Source organism: Trifolium pratense, linkage group LG5, assembly GCF_020283565.1.
Source record: "Trifolium pratense cultivar HEN17-A07 linkage group LG5, ARS_RC_1.1, whole genome shotgun sequence".
Taxonomy (NCBI): domain Eukaryota; kingdom Viridiplantae; phylum Streptophyta; class Magnoliopsida; order Fabales; family Fabaceae; genus Trifolium; species Trifolium pratense.
This window is the reverse complement of record NC_060063.1, coordinates 49,554,565-49,572,587: the sequence shown is the minus strand read 5'-3', so window position 1 is coordinate 49,572,587 and position 18,023 is coordinate 49,554,565. Positions and strand designations below refer to the sequence as shown.

Sequence of the window (18,023 nt, the reverse complement as noted above, 5' to 3'; positions counted from 1 at the left end):
AAGTGGTGTATATCTTTTTCTTCCCATTGCAATAAAGGTTTTATTGCAGTGTTTAAAATGCAAGTTCTCTAAAATGGAATAGAATATATCAATGTTAACTTCTTAAACATTTTTATGGTGGGTGTAATTAAATGTAAAATGAAATAATCATAAAGAATACTGAATTAACAATTATACCAGGGCTCTGCACACATTAGTTCAAAACAAGTACTCTACAGAGTTAAAGAAATCATTGATCATCCTTGGCTAAGTTCGTCGGTTTATAACATTACGAAGCACAAGTCCTTTTTTGTACGTTAAGACGATTCATCTATTAAAATATTTTAGTACATATTATTGTAAGAAGATTGTGCAAACTTGAAAATTTAAAAAGCATGAGAGCCAATATTATTGTAAGAAGATTGTGCACACTTAAAGATTCATTCTCATTCATACATACATAATATACTTATAACACAAAAAAAAATAGTTCTGATTCGAATGATGAACCAAATTGAAGCGAGCACGAAGAATGCTTGCTCATACCGCGAGTTTGATATCGCCCAAATCAAGTTGAGCAGCAATTTCCTCAAGTTTCTTCTTAACACTCATATCAATAAACTTAGACCCAGAATTTCCATACCTGATAGTAAAACCAGCCACCAAACTCGAATCAAGAACCGTCTTAATCCTCACATTCTTAGCCCCAGTAAGCTTCTGAACCTGTTTCGCAATCTGCGCCAAATTCTCAGACTCCAACTTCACAACTGAAGTAACAACCACAAGCTCAGTATCAGTTATCTTATTGTAAACAAGTTCAAATTCCTTAACAATGTCAGTGATGATATCGATCCTCTTAGACTCAATCAAAATGTTAAGGAAGTTATGTGTGTGTGGTTGAAACCCAGATGAAGTAGCAAACTCAGCAATTAAGTTACGTTTCGCGGCATCGTCGATAACTGGGCTGGAAAAATAATCAAGCACCTGGCGGTCAGAAAAAAGTTCATAGATTTTGTCGATATCTGCAGTTGTGGCATCGAGGGTGTTGTTTGATAGAGCTAATTCGGCTAATGCGGTTGCGTAGCTGCCGGCAGCTGGGGATGACATTGTGGAACCGAGTACTCCTCCTCCGCCGGTGGTGCGGCGGGTTTTGGTTATGGAGAATTTGAGTTTGGGGGAAGTGAAGGTTGTGGTGCTGGAAAGGGAGAAGTTGAGGATGGGTTTTTGGGTGAGGATGTTTGTGATTTTGGGGATGGGTTTGGAATGGAGTGAAGCTGTGGTGTGTTGTAGAGACGCCATTGTTGGCGTGGGAAGAAGATGAAGAAGGAGGGTGAGAGAAGAAAGTAGTGGGGTGTGGAAATGAAATGAAAATGTGATGTTTTTGGTTTTAGGAAGAGAGTGGGAAAGGATTGGGAGGAGAATGATTGCCTCTTATCTGAGGGATAAGATAACGGTAATCGAATGTGTGGATGTATTTGGGAGAAGAGGATTTGGTTTTCTTGTGTTTCAAAATTCCTTAGTAAGATCCTACTTTTTGCTATATAAATGTATAATTTGTCCAAAAATAAATAAAATTAATTTTGTATTTTATTTCAATTTCAATAAAAAAATGTTATTAATTAGTTTTGGTTAAAAAAAATAAGTTAACTAATAAAAGTCATGTTAAGAAATGACTTAAGAGTATTGATTAAAAATTCTATAAGAGAAAAACTTATTTTAAAAATACAAGTCAAACACTTTAAATTAATAGGAATTCATTAATAAATATAAGACAACTATACATACATAAATGAAAGAGAAACAGGCAAGTCACACCTTTAATTCTTTTTTGAATGGTAAAATCAACCATCTTAAAAATAACATGAAAAAAAATTTGTTAACATTTTTTAAATCTAATAAATATATTAAAATATAAATTTATCTCATAAATTTTTAAACAATGTTCTAAAAGCACTTGCTACAGTAACATTTTTTCTTTATGTATAAATTGTGAAGTCACACTCTCACGTACATGTACAAGAGAGAATTTTGAAATTAATCAATTTTAGCAGCGCAGGTTAATGCCTGTTTGTTTTTCATTCATGTGTAATTATCCTATAATTATTAACAACTACATCAATTTTGGTGACGCGTGAAATATCGTATTAGGACTTAGGTTAATGGATATAAAGTAGAAAATAGTTTTACATGTCCTAATTTAACCGGCAAAAATGTTGAAATTTTTATTCTAGGGTTTTGCCTCTCACATAAAATGTGTCTATATTCAGTCTCAACTCCTAAGAAATAACATACTGAGAAGAGATAGATTAATATTAAGTGGACTGTTTCTACTCTAAAATCATATCAGTCAGTTCCTCTTTATTATGTGAGAACTACAAACTCTAGGATCTTTATAGTTTTGGTACTTTTCTAGAATGAGTCCTAGGAAAACTAAGCATTACATTCTCCTACTACCATTCTTGCACAGGTCCAATGCAGAGACCTAAGATGGGGGTTTAATGTAGATTTGTTGTATGATTGCACACGATATGTGTCATGACTGTTATCTTAGTTTGCTCACAACCATCATCTTCTGGTGTTTCTGATTACATATTTTAGTCACTACAAACACTGAATTCATGTCATATACCAAGCTTTAAAAACTAGTGTTCCTCATACTTCAGATGGATTTCGCTCTTCGCTGGTTGGTGTTTCCTGACCTGCATAATCAAAGAAATTTTTTACATCAGTTATATATTTAAGAATATACATCAGCTAGAGACATGAAACACAAATATAAGGAACATACTTACATACAAAGTAAGATTGAATTGGTATTAGCAAGTGAAAATACAATACAGAAAACTATGGAGAGGAGATTACCTTCACACCAGCCAATGAAAGTAGCTTGTGAGAGGCAGTATATATAACATCTGAATTTTCTAATCTCTTCTCCACAAAATAAATGACTTCAGAAACGCCAGACTGCAGGAAAGAATTTAAATATATGATACACCTCTTCTAAAGTATGAATAATAATATCAAGTTAAAGATGCTCCACATTCATATGCAAGTAGTGCCAATGCCAAAAACTTCCAATTTTTTTATCAACCGGATTTGGATTAAACATGATTATCAGATGATACAGCACTCATAAGTTATTGCAATTTGTAATAGCTCATCACTAAAACCACTTGCAAAATTAACTTCACAATTTAGCTTCATTGAGCAATGATAAAATGTAGCAGTTCTAAATGAAACCATCTAAGGTGATTTATTGTATGTCATTAACAAAGTAAGGAATGCACAGCACTGTCTCCGCACAATGTTCACATTCATTAAAAGTTAGACATTATTATGCATCAAATTCACAAACCTGGATTATGATCTTGGCACACTCATTGCAAGGAAACATGGTCACATATAGCCGCTGCATCGATTAAAAAAGAAAATAGGAATATCTTAGTATCAGGTGGTAAAATAAACCTTGGTGACTTAAGTTATATATAATAAAACTCTTTTAGGTGCTTACTGGTGTGACTTGTAAGCTGTGACATATTTTACATGTGCTAATGGCATATAGTCAAGGTGAAAGTTACAAAAGGAATGTGATAAATAGAGTATAAGTGAACAAATATTCACAAGCTGCAATATTTCCAATGAAATAAGACACTTAATTCTATATGTTAATTCGATAGTACAGAGGAACTCACTTGTCCAGCAGCAGAGGCATGATTCGTGTTAAGAATAGCATTTACTTCTGCATGACAAACATAACTAAAATAGACCAAAAAAGGAAAGAAAAAAAAAACATCATCAGTGAGATCATGAGTAATGACAAGACTTGAACAAGAACATTGTTAAGGTTACAACAAGAGTGAAATATGATTTTAAAACGCTCACGGGTACTTAGTCTCCAAAGGATTCCCAGTCCTAGATTTCTGAAACATATAAATAGATTTATCAATGAGAATGTTTAAGCGGTAGCAAAAACAAAATTCAACTCCTCCCTTAATCACCAACCTTAGCCCATGGTAGCTTGTCATCAGAACAACCTCTTGGAAATCCATTATAACCAATGCCTGACAGAAAAATAAAAACAAAAACAAGCATAAAAAATGTGTTTCACAAAAGAAATAGAATGTGTACGAGAATAGAACGAACATACCAAGAATTATACCATCTTGACTTACTAAGCAAGCACCCACCTACAATATCAATAATAACAACATCACCAATCAGATTCACCAATTAGATATTTTATGAACTAAGGGGTTGTTCGGATTGACTTATTTGTACTTATCTACTACCATAAGCATTTGTGACATTGTTTGGGAAAACTTATGGAAACAGCTTATGACATATTCATAAATTGGCAAAATTCTCAGATTCCTTTTTCCATTAATAAATATAGGACAATTACATATGAATGAAAGGCAAACGGGCAACAAGCTGCGCCGCTAACCTTTTTTGAATGGCAAAACCAATTCTCTTAAAACAACATTTATAGCTCTAGGGGACACAATTGACTTATTTTTAAGCTTATGAAAAACAACTTATGTAAATAAATAAGTTTTTACGTTAATTTATAAGTTCTTGCCAACAAAAATTGTATGTTCATGTTGATAAGCTGTTTTTCATAAAGTACCTTGACAAGCTTATGAATGATATATATTTTATTTATTTGCATAAGTTGTTTTACATAAGTTCAAAAATAAGTTCCAAACGAGCCCTATTTCCATGAGCTCATGAGGATAACTTATGAAAGCAGATTGACCTTAATTTACCTTGTGCTATAGAAATAACCTATTCGCGCTTATATACTAGTATATGATAAGGGTTTATGCTAAAGTTACAAAATAAGTTGTTTATCCAAAGCAAGACTAAATTGATAAAGTAACATTTTAGTGTGGGGGTAAAATATGACCTGCCTGTTAGGGTCTTTGGATCTTTCAGCAGACAAAAACGCAATTGCCATGAAATAATCATCCCACGACAAGTATCTGTACAAATTCAAGTCAGTTATTTTTTATTTGAAAAAACAGAGAGGTAAAAGTGAGTAACAAAAAAAAAAAGTAAGAAATTACCCTTTGCGCTTGGAGGGATCGAAAGGGTCTCCAGAAGAGGAAACGGTGCCGTTTTGCGAGGTATTAGTTTCGGATGGGTGAGTTTGTGAGCGGTGGAGGAAACGGAAAGCGATTGCGGAGGCCAAAGCTCCAAACGCAGTTGCGGTGGCAACTAGAGTAAGTTCTCGAGAGTTCATGGAGTTTGGAAAACGCGATTAGGTTTGGATATTTGGGGAAAAGTAGTTTCAATTGTCTTGTGGATTTGTGGGAGGTGAATTCAACGGTAAACGCATCTGCTTCACCGTTTTGGGACCAAATTGTCAAATTAAAAGTGTGAATCGCAAAATGAGAGAGAGAGAGAGAGAGAGAGAGAGAGAGAGAGAGAGAGAGATGAAATGAAATAGTTGGAAGCGGGAATTTGACAGTATTTAGGCATAGTGCGCGGGAAACTTGCGAGGGAGTTCAATTTATGCAGTGGCGGATGCTTTTGAGTTTTGATGAGTTTAATTTTGTTAAAAAAATTTCTATAAAGAAAAAATTGTTAAATTTTTAAAAATACAAGAGGGCAGATGTCCAAAAAAAAAAGAGATTAATCAAGTTGGACGCGACACTGATCAAATTTGTTTTTGTTGTATATCAAGCTTGATTCTTCCTAAGGTTGTTGATGAAAATGCAGCGTGCACATTTGAATTTTTGAATTTGATAAAGATAAAGTAATTAATTTAGCTCGTTTATAGTCTTATAGTGTTTAATTATGCTTTTAATTTATGTTTATGTTGTTATCCATCTTTCTTTTTTTTTTGGTACATATGTTGTTATCCATCTTTATCTTGATGTATTTGTTTTGTTGTTAATGGAAAGTTTTTGTACTTATGTTATGTTTATGTCCTTGAAGTCAAACACTCAAAAAAATAAGGTTTAAATTTTATAAATTAAGTAGAGTATTTTTAGTTTTTAGGAGGCGCACAAGAGTAAGAATGTTCAAATTCAAATCGATCTAAATTAAAATTGTAAATTGGTTAAAACAATTGAAAATTGCAACAAAAAAAAAACATAATATTTTTTATGTATTTGGATATTTTTTTTATGAAAATCGCTAGAACAGATCGAATTTTTTGCGTTAACCTAGTATTTTTTTAGTTTCTAATGTTTATAATACTATTCATTAGTTAATTTATTTATTTTTTTACAATTTCATGTGTTTAAAATATAATGAATAATTATCATTTCAAAATATTAATTTTTAATTCTATATGTTATTTGGGTCTTGCTAACAAGTGCCCCCGGGGCACTCTTTAAGCATTCTATTTAAAGAAACTTTTTATTCAAAAAGTTAAATACTACAATTTCCAATGCGTTGACTTTACGCATTTTAATAAAAATTCTATAAAAAGCTTACTATTTAAGGACTTAAAGAGTGCCCCGGAGAGGGGACACTATTTAGCATTTGCCATGTTATTTTATGTAGCTTCTTGGGTGAGGACTATGTCAAATTAATATATGGAAGAGATATGGCTACTTAAGAAAAATGAGAAAGGCCCGAAGTAGCCTATCCTTAGTGGGCTTGGGCCTAGTGTCAAAAACTCCAAAATATTGAAAAGAAAGCATAATCCAAGATTTTCGACCAAAAACAAAAGAAAAATAAATAATTAAATAGATCTCTTTTTCATTTTGAATATACTCTTATTAAAAGGTGGATTATGATTTCCAATCGTCACTGGGCATGTATTTAAGACATCGGTAGTCGTTGGATCAAGATTAGACTATCCAGATTCAAGATTGGTATTTTAAATTTAAAAGTAAAAACTATAATTTATACGTTTGATCAAGATCAAACAATTACAAACATATCGAGTGCGTGAGTGCGTGAAAACATTGACTACAAATGATTCAATTTCCAAACATAATATTCACAAAACAGAGTCTAGGAGAAAAACATAATCGATATTTTTTAAAAATTTATAGTTGGTTTTGTAACCAAAAAAATATCATTGGTTTAAAAATAGTCTAAATTTGATCCTGAAGACCGTGTTAACAATGTTTTGACTTAATTGCAGTTTAGGTCCTCCTATTTTTATCATTTTATAAAATTGATCCCTTATTATAAAAAATTGATAGTTTCAGTCCATCCATTAAATATTTGATCTAAAATATGATGATATATGACATGTTTTAAATGAAGTTTTTAAAGGAACTTTCTTACAATTTCATCAATGTTGATGTTTTTTCATCATCAAACCATCATATATCACGTCATTTAAAATATACTACATCACCAATTTTTAGTTCAAAATTATGATGATGGGACTAAAATAATCTGATTTAAAATAGGGGACCAAATCTAAAAAAAAGGGAAAAATAAGGAACATAAATTGCAATTAGCCTAATATTTTCCTTGCACATTATTTTAATCAATCACATGTACCTAATTATAAAGTTTTATTTAAGAGGCCACTGCATTTCACAAAGTGATAACATCAGTCACTCATATTTTCCAAGTACAACAAACTAAATTTCAAGAAAAAGAAACATATATTTTAAATAAAACACATAGCTAGCTAGCTACCACATTAATCCATATACCAAGAAAGGCAAATTTAAGCAGCCATAGAGTTGAGATAGTGCCAATAGGATCAAGGCAATATTACTTTAGGAAAGTGTGAGTGACAAGGGGTTAGGTTGGACATGAAGCATGTGAAGGTTTGGGAGTTTAGATATGCCATACCTTACAATCTCCCTAACCCCATTATGATCAGCTTTAGGATCATAATCACACAAGCAACCATTTGAGGGAGTGATGGAGGCTACTTTAGCACAATGATTCATTTATCATGGCCTCCAACTAAGCCTTGTGTAAAAATATTGTTCTTTGGGTCCCAATGTTGTGAACCCCAAAGTCCTTTATATTCAATAAGGATTGTTTAGGTGCCCTTTGCCAGTTGTAGCATAAGGGTGTCCTTTTAATATGATTTCAACTTTTACATTAACGGATGGGGGAAATGATCCCATTGTTCTCATGTTCTTTTTGTTTCTTTGTAAGAAACTTTTCTTTTGCTTTTGTTTGTGTTTTGTAAATTAACAACGTAATACCTAATATGTAAAGAAGATATAATAAAGTTTTAGTATTATTTTGCCATTTATTTAAACTCCTTTATTTATAATTCTAACATTTTTCATAGTATTGTAAAAAAATAAAAATTTTCCATAGTAAAAATATTTATAAAAATAAAAGACCATTATATTAAAAAGTGATCATCATATACTAAGGTCCGTTTGACCCAGCTTTTTTTAGAGCTTATGCAAACAACTTATGCAATATAAATTAGGTTTTATGCTATTTTATAAGTTCACACTAGTGAAAATTATAATTTTATAAGCTATTTTATCATAAACTACCTTGACAAACTTATAATAATATATAAAAATTGCATAAGCTGTTTGCATAAGCTCTAAAAAAAGTTGGGCCAAACGAGCCCTAAAAATATGAACTACAACCAATATTTCGATATTACTTCTCAATTAAAATGATTTCCCGCACACCATTTAAGATGAAACTGATAAAATCTCAATATTGAGACTCAATATTAGCCATATCTAGGCAAAAAGGGTTGTGAAAGAAGAAAGTTGTACATGAAGGTACGGTATCCGCAGTTGGTGTTATAGAAGTGGCGGTTTTGAATAACCAACAGATGCTATTTGTTATAGTAACAACTATTGAGTAAATAGAAGCTCTGGTTTTATCGTGTTGATAACGAATAAGAGTTTTTGCACCTTGTTATGAATGATGTCTTCAACTTTTGCAAGTACATTTCCACTACAACCATATATAATTGATTTATTATTTCTCTATTTTTGTTGCTTAAATGTGGCGGCGGCGTTTTGGTCGTCGTCGTGTGCGACATTTTTTTGGTTTTTCTGTCTTAGTGCGATGTTTCATTTAGAGTGATGGATCAATTTTGACTCATTAAAAGTTCAAACAATTATATACAAATTTGTAAGCAGAAGTAATGTAGCTCGAGTAAGAGGCTTATGGCAGCACTAAGGTCAATTTTCTCTTAACCTCACAAATATTTTATCAATATGTGGCAGAATTAGTCATTCAGAGACTATATATATATTGCAAACACATGTGCAAATATCTTTTTTTTTTTTGGAGATAAATGTCAACAAAGAATGAATCTCAGATTATTATGGACTTTTAGTAATGTGTAAAAAAATCTACTGATCATTAAGATTTGAAGTTTGGTTTATTCGTGCCATACACGATCATAGCATAGGGGATTAGGGACCATGAAGTATTTTGATTTGGCTTTACGTTTTGAAATTGTTCTGTTTAATGAAATAAGCAATTAAGGGGGCAAAAAAACATACTATAAGTATATCAGATGGAACTCTTTTTCCCCCGTGTACTGTGTATTTATAGATTACGTACGGAAAATTCAACATCAAGTTGAGATGGCCGAGTTGGTCTAAGGCGCCAGATTAAGGTTCTGGTCCGAAAGGGCGTGGGTTCAAATCCCACTCTCAACAATTTTCTTTTTAAATTTCATGCAGTCTTATTTCTTTGTTTGGCCAGGAATTCAAATCCGCTTTTCATATGATCATATATAATTATGCATGCATAATTATTAATTAACGTTGATTTCATTTAGTGCATGGATGATGAGTTTTTTAAGATTCATTGTAGGTTTTTATGAGTGTTTTTTTTTTAGCTCATTGTTTTTTTTGTGTTCGTTCTTTGGCTTATATGGGGATCTAATTAGATATTATTTGTTTTACAAACTCCTTGCCTTGTATAGTATTTTTACAAAGCCAACTTCCAGGTTTTATAAACATGTTATTTTGATTCAAGATAGGAAGAACCGGCGTGTACCATCAAGCACCACCAGTAGTGAATCCACCAACAGTTTATAAGGTCAGTCGAGAGACTAGTCATTTCTAACTCTATTCGAGAAGAGAATTATTTTCTGACATTTTAGTCAAGTTGTTGAAACTTCTTCAAATTCTAATTTCACGGTTCATAATTATTCAATTTTAAATTTCAATGCTTATCTTTTAACGACGTTACATAAACGTTCTCTCCCAATAAACATTTTCTTCAAGAGACTAGTCATTTCTTATTTTTCTTTTACATTTAGCTCCGTAACTAAAAAATTGATAAAATGCTTATTTATTAGACATATCCATTGTCTTTTTTTTTTTATCCTAGCACCTCCTTTCAAACAATAAAAACTAGCATCCTCCTTTTCAGTCTGATAAAATACCACTAGTACTGATAAAATAATTTAGCTCTGTAAGTTTTTTACCCTAGCACCTCCTTTCAAACAATAATTGTCACAAAAAAAAAAAATACCACTAGTACTGATAAAATAATGAAGAAAATATGTACAAAAAAATTAATAATGAAGAAAATTGAATAAAGGAAAGCAGGGCAATGAGTAAGGCACAATTATGCTCAGCCCCTCCCTATAATATTAGGCATTAGCCACTTTCCCACGTGCCAACCTGCCCTTAGCGTGGGTGGAGTTGCCAAAAATGCTTGTTTAGAAAGTGCTTCTTTTTATTTAATTGTAATCTCTATGGGACAGGCATCAATCCCTACCATAAAGCTACAAAATTACATGCAGCCTCCAAAAAATATTGCACAACCTATACTACAAATTAATATCGTTATTACATATGATTAAAAAAATTAAAACACTACAATGGCTCGTAGGATTCAAGAAAAACATCTAACACAACATTAAAAACCTACGACCAAATTAGACACATAATTTAATATCCTCCTCGTTTCTATTTACCCACTTACCCCTGTTTTCATAGACGCGGAAGCAAAAGAATACACTCATTGTGGTTGGGCTTGGCCCAACTTGCAGATTGATATTTCTCCATTGGATTTGCCACATTTTATTGAGGAAAATCAATACTTGTAAACGTTTTTTAAATGGAGGGGCAGAGACGTGAGAGAAAGCAAATAAAGAGAAAGGTAGAAAAAAATAGACAACGAAAATTAGAAGATCCAAATACCGACTTTGTCAACCAATGGAATAAAAGGGTATTTTTTCTTGATTCAAGTTTTGTTTCAAATACCTTATAAAAAAATAAATGTTAGAATTGAGTTTTTGGTCTAACTCATTCTTATAAAATCGATTTTGTAAGGTGGGTGATAATTGCATCTTACTTATAAACATATATTCAGGTTATATCTCAACCGATGTGGAACTTCTTAACACCTCTCACGCCCAACACTATTGGGCTTTGTGCGTGCATATAAACGTTAGGTGGTCCAACAGATCGTGAAGAAACCTGGTACCAACTTAGAAATGAATTTTGGACATAACTCATCCATATAAAGCCAGTTTTTAAGGTAATGATTGTTCTCGCTTTATAAAACACATTCAATAAAACCGAAACGAGTGAGTCCGTTTGCTTCAAGGTTTGTTTCAAAGGCCTTACAAATTTTATATAAACTACTATAGCTTATTTAGATTATAGTTTGGTTTCTCTTGATCTTACTTTCTTACAATCCCCACATCTACCTTTGTGAGTACGAGTTTTAGTTGATCCGGTCAATCTAAAGACTCAACTTGTATTTTTTCGAGCATGTTCTTGATTGGACTAAATCCGGCCCAACTCGAAGATGTTTGGTTCGGTCAACGAGAGTTTAGAATTACAATCTCGTCAATCTGAGAATGTGTCATCAATTTGTTTTTTACTTTTTCGCATACACCCTTACTAGCTTGTAGCTAGAGATGAGAATATGTCAAATCTACCGACAAAGATCTACAGTCTAGCCTAAGTTACAGTACAACCAAACTTTTTTTCAATAGAAGACAAATGTGTAGAGGAACTCTATTTAGATGCGATTAACCATGACAAAAAAATTGGGTCTTATGCAACCTAACTTACATAAACTATGGGTTGGCTCTACTACTAAACTGACCTACTCAAATAAATATAAATAATATTTATTATTATTGTTACAATATTATTATATATATATTTTTGGTTAAGTATTATTATATTATATGTTATACTTTGTATTAAATTATAAATTTACTCATTTTATTTAATAACTTAAACATATCAATCTAATTCTATGTTAATGTTCAACATATTTAGATACATTATTTATAAAATCAGATTGATGTAATATGTCACATAAAAATCAAATTGTTTAAAATGTCATATCAAATCTCAACGTAGAACTTTTTTTTTATAGTCAAGTATGCATTCAATTCAATGAAAGTAAATTTGTGCAAACAACAACAATTTTGGGTTCTGGGACATATCCCACCCAAGAACAAGATCTATGTTGTTTTGCTATTCCTACTAAATAGTGAGCAACAACATTCTTACATTTTCAAATGAAAACTGTTGAATGTGTTGCTATATTTTGAAGATTGTTTGAAGTCCCACATTACCCGGAAGAATTAATGAAGGTGAAACACAATTGTCTGTCAATACATCTCTACTAGTCGGCCAAAGCATGACCATGTTCTTCTTGTTGTTCTTCTTGGGTATGTTCGCTACTTTGAAATTATTGGATATTGAAGACAATTGTTTGTGTGTCTTATTTACTGTTGAAGAAGACTCATCTCGGTTTCATTCGGTTTTGGTCAATTTGATTTGTTTCGGTTTGTTTGACTCAGTTTGATTTTGTGACAAGCTCAAAGCTTAGTGTTAATAAGTCCTACATCTTCCACCGAGTTTTCAACTATCTCTCTCGATCAACCCGTATCCTTAGTAATCCCATGATGTTCCTTGTTAATTCCTCACTAGCCAAAACTTGTTGCCTTCAAGTTGAACATATCCAATGACCAAGAGAGAGTGCAACACCCCACCATTATTTCAACATTCTTCCTCAGTTTGGAAAATTCCGTCATAAGCTTTGTATTTGAATTTTTTTTTCAACAAGTACTGCTACAGCTATTGGCTGGCAAGAAATGACAAGTTTTAACCGGTGTTCTTCGTCGTCGTCCCCCATATAGGGAATACTTTCGTATCTAGCAATAAATGTCTTCAAATTGCCCTTATTTACACGGCACGGGCTTTCGGAGCGATAGGTATCGCTAAAGGCTTCTATTTTATTTCATCCCGGCCCAAGACACTTTTGGCCTTTTCAGAGCAGGAATTACTCGATTGTTGCGTATGTGACACAAAAAATGATACTTCTCAAGGTGGTCAGCCAACAACAGCTTTCAAATACATAAAAGAAAAAAGGATTTCTTTGCAAAAAGATTACCCATATGTGGGTAAAAAGATGATTTGCCAAAAAGACGAGGTACAATAGTTATTTGTCTCCCTCTCTCTAATTGCTTGTATGGTTAATTTAGTTTATTATTACTAACGGTTTTCTCAATTTAACTAATTTACAGTTAATAGGAAGACAAGTCGTTTATATTGATGGATATAATGAAGTTGCCTCGGAAAATCTCGACATGCTGCTCAAGGCGGTTAAATGACAACCTATATGTCATATGAAATAATGGGGTGTTGAAATAAGATTGCGGGTAATCTTTATCTAACGACAGAACTTCCTTGCGAATATAATCAAAGAGATATGTTTATGCAGAGAGATTATGGAGCTGCACGTGGACGCTTCTTGAATTTGGAAAGCGTACCGGTTCTTAACATTGGGCAGACTCGAAAAATCAAGCCGGCTAATCCACAACCTCCTATGTGGACTCCTGCAGATATCGACTTGTTGCACAACCTTAGAGAACTTTATCCACAAGACACCAATTACATTAAATGACGACTTAATGCTAAAGGCAAAGCTAGAGTAAAGAGAACTATCCCACAAATTAAAAACTACTATTTGAATCACAATTTACCCATTGTTGATTTCTTTTATGTCAATGTTATTGTCTATTAGTATGTGTATTTTTTTTACGGTATTAGTATGTGTATTTGTTTGTGTGTGTGTGTGTTTTTTTTTTTTAAATGTTGTCTGTGTTATTATCAGTGTTTTTTAGAATGCTTGTTGTTTTTTATGGTGGATGTTGAATATGTAGTTGTGTTGTTGGAGTTCGTTTGAAGTCTCGCATTGTTTAGATTCCCGAACTGTTTAGTGTATAAATATGTGAGAGCAACATCATCATTTGAGCTAGCTTTTGGGGTTGTGATCCAAGCATATTTAACATATCAGAGTCGGGTTAAAAACTGCAATATGAACATTTGACACAGACTCACGCTAGGCGTGAGGGTAAGTGTTGAATATGTTGTTGTATTGTTAAAGATTTTTGAAAAATCAATTGATTTCTTCCTTGCCAAATCTTGGGAAGGGTGATTCCAAATAATTGAGAGGTTAAATGATTTTTATTAGAAAAATGTTAAACAGTGTTCCGATACAATGATTACTGAAGCAAAATAAGTAATACATTTAATTTCTTGAAATTTTAAAAAATAATCTTTCTTATTTAAAATTTTTACTTTTTATTTTTTTTCTTAATCATTACTTCCTCCGGTCACTATTATAAATAAAAAATCACTTTTTAGATTCATTAAAAAACAGGTATATTTAGTCTATATTATAGACCATATACATAAATTTTTCAATAAATTTTGAAAAAATATGTTTTCTTATAATAATGACCGAAAAAAATACCCTAATATACCATGCATGTGGCGGACTTAGAGGGGTCGCGCCAACAACTGTTGCCTTTACTATTTAGCATGACACTTTTTATTACAATACATAACTTAAACGGTGACGGTGTATGTTATCATGATACACAAGTTGACAAAATTTGTAAAATCATTTTTTTTAAGGAAAATTTGTAAAATCATATGCTGCGTTAGAGCAAAGGTTTCCATTAAAAAATTCCAAATGATGTTGCCAAACTTTATGTTTCGTACTTGGATAATAAAATATGACAATTATCAAAACTTTGTTCAATCTTTAATAACATTGATCAATAATACAACTTTTTAAAAAAGACTTCACTTTAAATAGTTGCATGTAAGTATATGAAAATATAATCGTTTGATGAGACATAAATCTATTTTTTTTTTATTATATTTTATGAAAGAATCTTACATTTTCTCATACACGTATGCTACTAGTAATTTAGTACTCATATACTCTTTTTTTTACAAACAGTACTCATATACTCTTAGCAAATACAGATAAGCTAACTTATAATTTACTATTTGACTAAAATAAGTTGTTTTTTTTTTATAAATTACTTTAAAAAAACTTATATTAATATATAAAAAAGGCTTTGTCTAACATGAAAAACCACATTAAGCAGTGTATGGTGCACAAGTTAGTGATATCGCTATAACGAATATGAATTTTACAAAATTCATCGTTGGATTGAAAGTTTGTATTATATAGATCATCCATGTCAAATTAAAAAAAATTGAACATCATTTGATATGTCTTTGAGACCCATCAAGATTAACAGTATTTAATAAAAACTCATAAACCGTTAATTTTGATGGGTCTCAATGGCATATCAAATAATTTTCAATTTTTTTAAAATTTGACATGGATGATCTATATGATGCAAACTTTCAATCTAACGGTGAATTTTATAAAATTTGTATTTGTTATACCGATATCACTAACTCGTGCATGATGCGCCGCTTAATATGGTTGTTCATGTTAGAATTGGTCATATATAAAATAAATCAAGTTCATCAGCTATAAGTTAACGTATCCATTATTCGCTATATTTTATGGAACATGTATTTATAGGTTCTCATTTCTCACATCTCCACCATCACGCACGTGGGACTGTAACAATTATTACACACACTTCATTTCATCTCTGTAAAAGGAAAGGAAAAGTCAAAATCTATTAAAATATTCACAGAAACCAAAAAGATACTCCAAACTTTTCACTATCTCATCAAGTTTTTCAAACACAACAGTTTCCTTACATCACATCTCAATAACGTGATCCGTTATTTTCCCTCCCTTTTCCCTTCTCATAACGGAATTTCGTACCCTTTAAATTCCTTGTCCCCACCTTTCAACTAAATTACTGTTTTGCCCTCATTCCATGTTAAATAGTGCTCCTGGAATTATTAAGTATACCGAAAAAAAGTTAAAAATAAAATTAATATTAAGAACATAATATTTTTACAGTTTTAAAATATCGAATGTCAAATTATTGGATATAGTTTATTTATTAATATATTTACTTAAGGACAAAATTTATATGCATTTTTTTAGATGTAGTTTTTGTTGTTCCTCTCACAAAAAGATAATTATTTATATTTTTTTAATTAAAAAAAGGAAAAAAAAATGTTTTTAAATAAAAATAACTCCCCTCATGTATCTAGCACATTAAGAAATGTGTATATGGAACTATACATGTCCTTTACTTAATACGATGGAGACACTATTTAATACTAGTTCTCTAAAACATAACCATAGTCCAGTTTTTTTATAACAATTTATTATTCTTATAGGCTAATTGAGACTATTTCTATGGTTTTTACTAGGGGTGAGCATGAACCCGAGACCCGACTTGAAACCGATATAACTGACAACACATTGAAGCATTCGGTCGGGTGCGGGTCGGGTCTCGGGTCAACAAAATGCAAAAAAATCGGGCATGAACGGTTGCATACGGGCGGGTGCGGGTCTCTAAAATTCTATCTCTCCATAACCGAAACCGACCGAATAAAACCATTAGATGCAAATTAATTTTTTTCCTTCTCTCCCTTTCAATCTAATATACTCTTCTCTTTGTTATTTTTATCCATCTTTGATATAAGATAAAAATATTATATTTTACAAAGCTTATAATTAATAATATGGTGATAAAGAAGGTGAGAAATATATTCTAATATATATTCTAGATCCATTTTAATTTCTACGTCTCTTCTACTTAATATTTTATTGTCTTTAGATCTACATATTGAAAGAAAGTAACTGCATCTTACCCTATTTGTTTTTTAATTTACTTCGTCTATCTTTTGTTGCATTGTGTACGAGGTATTAAACTATTCGAAAATTAGGAATTTTTGGATAATGGATGAGTTTTAGATGTAAACAAAGTTTCGATCTAACCCGTAATAACCGACCCGTTCAACCCGCCACCCGTATGACCCGAACAAACCGAAGATATAGACGGTAGGAATTTGGTCCAAATTAAATGATTGCGGTTTTTATCGATTTAGTGATTTTCGGCCCGAACCCGACCGAAACCGACCGATGCTCAAGCCTAGTTTTTACACGTATTTGGAAATAATTGTATTAATTAATAATATAAAGTTGTATATAAAAAATAATTTGAAATTTATGATTTACCTGATTAACTTCTAATATTATATTTGTTGATGACAAAATTTCTATATTTTTTCTATTTTTCTTATGTGTTAAAAAAAATATTATCAACAGTGGCAGCAACTGACTTTATTAACAGAGGAGAGTGAAACATGTGCATTATTGCAAGCCATGAATGAAGCTAAGGGTAGAGGCTTATAACAAGTCCAATTTAAAGTGATTCTCAAGTGTTTGTTGAGGCTATTTGTACCAAACGGCGGGACAACTCAGAGTTTCTTTCAATCGTTAATGAAATTATTCTTGTTATGTTATCATGTGTAAACTTTGAAGTTAAGTTTATTAGGAGACAATTGAATTTGGTTGCTCACACTTTAGCTAGGACGACCAATTCTTGGACTAATTTTCATAGATTTAAAATTATTCCTTCATGTATCGAACTTTTGATAATTAATGAAATGCATTAAGTTTGTTTGATTCAAAAAAAAATATTTTTGTCCAAAAACTGACTATAATATTTTTAAAAAAAATCCTAGACTACTAAACAAAAAATCATAATTGGAATAAATAAAATATTTAAATAATCATAGAAAATTCACATGTAAGCGAAAAAGATAAAACAAAAATCATATTTTTTTTTTGTTACAAATAATGCTTAAACATACCGGACACTACATCTTTTTGATATAATTAACGACTCTTTCTATCTTAAAGTATAATTCATTGGATCGATATTCCATTCATAGAGCTAGCCAACT

General features: G+C 31.6%; 2 protein-coding genes and 1 non-coding gene across 3 annotated transcripts; 1 reads left to right on the top strand and 2 right to left on the bottom strand.

The window, feature by feature from the left end:
- Window positions 1–364: 364 nt before the first annotated feature.
- On the bottom strand, window positions 365–1,492 carry LOC123887303 (ATP synthase delta chain, chloroplastic). The gene has a single exon (XM_045936599.1). It carries the CDS (start codon window positions 1,276–1,278, stop codon window positions 520–522), a length of 759 nt encoding a protein of 252 aa, XP_045792555.1. The 5' UTR covers window positions 1,279–1,492; the 3' UTR covers window positions 365–519.
- A 720-nt stretch (window positions 1,493–2,212) lies between these two features.
- On the bottom strand, window positions 2,213–5,415 carry LOC123887302 (deoxycytidylate deaminase). The gene is made up of 9 exons (XM_045936598.1): window positions 5,046–5,415; window positions 4,886–4,961; window positions 4,127–4,166; window positions 3,982–4,040; window positions 3,862–3,899; window positions 3,672–3,735; window positions 3,335–3,388; window positions 2,842–2,943; window positions 2,213–2,678 (listed from the first exon to the last, which is right to left on the bottom strand). The coding sequence occupies exons 1-9, from the start codon at window positions 5,219–5,221 to the stop codon at window positions 2,622–2,624; spliced, it is 666 nt and encodes a 221-aa protein (XP_045792554.1). The 5' UTR covers window positions 5,222–5,415; the 3' UTR covers window positions 2,213–2,621.
- A 4,058-nt stretch (window positions 5,416–9,473) lies between these two features.
- TRNAL-AAG lies at window positions 9,474–9,554 on the top strand. Its single transcript has one exon. It is a non-coding gene; the product is annotated as a tRNA-Leu (tRNA).
- The last annotated feature ends 8,469 nt before the right edge of the window (window positions 9,555–18,023 follow it).

Excerpts from the sequence above, each read along its gene's own strand:
- LOC123887303 (XM_045936599.1), bottom strand. The coding sequence starts at position 1,278 with ATGGCGTCTCTACAACACACCACAGCTTCACTCCATTCCAAACCCATC.
- LOC123887302 (XM_045936598.1), bottom strand. The coding sequence starts at position 5,221 with ATGAACTCTCGAGAACTTACTCTAGTTGCCACCGCAACTGCGTTTGGA. Across the intron at positions 4,041-4,126 it reads TCAAGATGGTATAATTCTTG|GCATTGGTTATAATGGATTT; the intron begins GTATGTTCGTTC and ends TTTTTCTGTCAG. Across the intron at positions 3,389-3,671 it reads ATGCCTCTGCTGCTGGACAA|CGGCTATATGTGACCATGTT; the intron begins GTGAGTTCCTCT and ends TAATCGATGCAG.